This window comes from Crocodylus siamensis, chromosome 15 (genome assembly GCF_052110815.1).
Source record: "Crocodylus siamensis isolate JL-2025a chromosome 15, ASM5211081v1, whole genome shotgun sequence".
NCBI classification, from domain to species: Eukaryota; Metazoa; Chordata; order Crocodylia; family Crocodylidae; genus Crocodylus; species Crocodylus siamensis.
In genome coordinates this window covers 47,050,888-47,053,820 of record NC_143409.1, presented here as the reverse complement: position 1 = coordinate 47,053,820, position 2,933 = coordinate 47,050,888, and the positions used below count along the sequence as shown (strand labels likewise).

Here is a 2,933-nt window from a genome sequence, read left to right as displayed (position 1 = left end):
TGGAGAGCTTTGAATCTATTCAGACCTTTAAATCGGTCCCCTGATTTGATTCGGATTCAGAGATTCAGCCACCAAATTGGGCCGAATCTCCTCCGAATTGAGTCATCACCTGAAGCTTCGCACAGCCTTACTTTCTACCTTCCAGGAATGGAAAGAGAGGCACACATTATGACTTTTATTCTCCACTGGCAATGAATTACTAAAATCCCCACCCCACCCCTCCCCTCCTGTAGAGCCCTGGACCATTCCTCTGCCGTGACTCAGTGGTCTGTCTTGCCCATCATTTTGACTACGGCTGCTTTCACCTCCTTGTTCCTCAGGCTGTAGATAAGAGGATTCAGGAGGGCAGACACCACATTGTACAAGAGGGAAAACACTTTGTCCCGCTCGGGCGAGTAGCTGGAGGCTGGGCGCATGTACATGAACATGGCGGCACCATAGAAGAGAGTCACAACGGTGATGTGCGAGGTGCAGGTGGAGAAGGCTTTGACCTTCCCCTCAGCTGAGCTGATCCTCAAGATGGCTGCTAGGATGAATGCATAGGAGATCAGGATCAAAGAGAGTGGGATCATGAGTAGTATAACTGCCATCACAAAAATCACCAGCTCCGTGAGGTGTGTGTCTGCACAAGCCAGCTTCAGGATGGCTGGCACCTCGCAAAAGAAGTGATTGATTTCATTTAAGCTGCAGTAGGGCAACCGCATGGTGACGCCTGTGTGAATCATTGCAGAGAGGAAGCCAGACACCCAGGAGCTGATAGCCATCTTGACACAAACTGCCCTGTTCATGATGAGCGTGTATCGCAGGGGGTGACAAATGGCCACGTACCGGTCATAGGCCATTACAGCATAGAGGATACATTCAATTATCCCTAGAGAGAGGAAGATGTACATCTGCGCAACACAGGCAACGTAGGAAATGCTTTTCTTTGTGGAGAGGAGGTGGACCAGCATCTGGGGTACAGTGGTGGTCGTGTAGCTGATGTCTACAAAGGAAAGGTTGGCCAGAAAAAAGTACATGGGTGTGTAGAGACGGGAGTCGGTCATGACAAGTGTGATGAGGAGGCTGTTCCCAAAGAGAGTCACCAGGTAGATGGTTAGGAAGAGCACAAAGAGCAGCAGCTGGGTCTTGGGCTGGCTGGAGAACCCCAGCAGGATGAACTCCGAGACTGAGGTGCTGTTCCCCTGGAGAGATTCCTCATCACGTCCCACCTAAGAACAAAAGGGAACAATAAGAAAAGCATTGCGCAGAAGGATACAGAACAAAGAGGCTAGGTTCTATTGTTCTTTGCACCCCTGATACCAGACAGCTGCGTGACTACGGATTTTGGCACTTATGCCCACTTTGAAATTCACCTCTGGGCTTGCAATTCTGCAAATCTCCGTTAAGCATGCTGACTACTCACAAAGGGCTCTCCCATGGGTTAACTGCACAGCTGAAGCACTCACTCAGTGATCAGGAGTCTTTGGTGCTAAGCCTGCCTTTAAGCTGGGGATTAGCATCTGCATTTCCTACTGATACTAGCCCATAGCCTGATGCGGCTCTAGCCACCAAGCTACCAGATAGTACAATACAGACACTTGTCCAGCCTCTCCGATGCTGCTGGCCCACTAAGCAGCCAAGAGACATAGGGAACTAGCAGAAAGCCAGCTAGCTAGAAAATGCAGTGGTCAGTGAGGTGACTGCTTTCCTGGATGGGAAGAAAGCAACCTGTGAAGAAATTTTCCCAGTGCTATTTATCAACTCAAGAGCAGATGGAAAATACTCTAGACAATGCTGAGAGGCATTAGGAAGAAAGTTTAAACTGGGGTCTCCTGCTCCTTGGGTTAATAGACTAATAACTAGTTTTGCGGCTAAAACAGGGAAGGGACTTCCTTCAGAAAGGTACACATGGAGGGCAATTCCAACCCCCATTTCTATAGGAAACCGAATTGCAAACTCTGCACAAGTTCCCAAAGCTGCAGTTATGCAGCTGCTTACATGCCATTTAGCCATGCAGAACGAAGCAGGACTTAGCCCAAGGAAACTACAGCCTCTAAGGAACTAACTCCCATTTAGCAATGGGTCCCAGCTTCCCAGCAGCCCATTTCAGTTCTGCAGTACTGAGGTATCAGGTGGATGAAGTGCCGGTCATGCCATAGTTAAAGCAATTTTTTTCCTTTGCCAACAAAGTTCAAACCCTTGCCACAGCAGATGCTGGACATAGATAGGCAGCTCCTATTCCAAAGAGCTCACTCTCTCAACTGACAGAAGCCAAAGGATGAGAGAGGAAAGAAACACACAAAGTCACTAGTACAGCTGCCAGCAGCAACCTAGTCTCCAATGTCCTGTTCCAGTGCCTCTCCTCTCAGTCATTTCCCTGAGGCAAATTTAGCTGGTGGGGACAAATGCTGAATTAAGGTTTTTAACTATTCTTGGATTTTTTTCACATCTAGACCTTGGTTGAAGCCTCATGAGGCACTCAGATACCATAATGATGGTGCCTGGACAAATGGACACACAAACTGCTAGAAAGGCAGAATGTCAGACACAAAAGTCTGTCATGTCATTTAGAGCTGTCTTTTCATAAAAATGTACACATGCATTGAATAGCTACAACAGAATGAATACAACCTTGTCCCGCATCATCCTGAAAAAGCTCTTCTTCCTAGATCCAAGGGCTTGTCCAGTGATATCTTCTATTGAACCAACTGTATATCTGGAAGAAATGTCAGAGAAACATGATTTTGTGCCCAAAGGGTTGTCTAACAGCTCTTTCAACTATACGGTAGCTGGTCCAGTAAAAGATATTACCAAAAAAGACCTTGCTTTTCATGTATCCTGGACAATTGTAGCTACAACAGGACTCCAAGTCTTCCTAGAGCTATTGGAGAAAGCTTGAATTCCTTGAAAAAATTGTGGCTATTGCTTAATTTAAATGATTTGTTAATTTG

General features: G+C 46.8%; 1 protein-coding gene across 1 annotated transcript; it reads right to left on the bottom strand.

Moving 5' to 3' along the window:
• Positions 1 to 260: 260 nt before the first annotated feature.
• On the bottom strand, positions 261 to 1,205 carry LOC149852587 (olfactory receptor 2K2-like). The gene has a single exon (XM_090030145.1). It carries the CDS (start codon positions 1,044 to 1,046, stop codon positions 261 to 263), a length of 786 nt encoding a protein of 261 aa, XP_089886271.1. The 5' UTR covers positions 1,047 to 1,205.
• Between the last annotated feature and the right edge of the window lie 1,728 nt (positions 1,206 to 2,933).

Excerpts from the sequence above, each read along its gene's own strand:
- LOC149852587 (XM_090030145.1), bottom strand. The coding sequence starts at position 1,046 with ATGACCGACTCCCGTCTCTACACACCCATGTACTTTTTTCTGGCCAAC.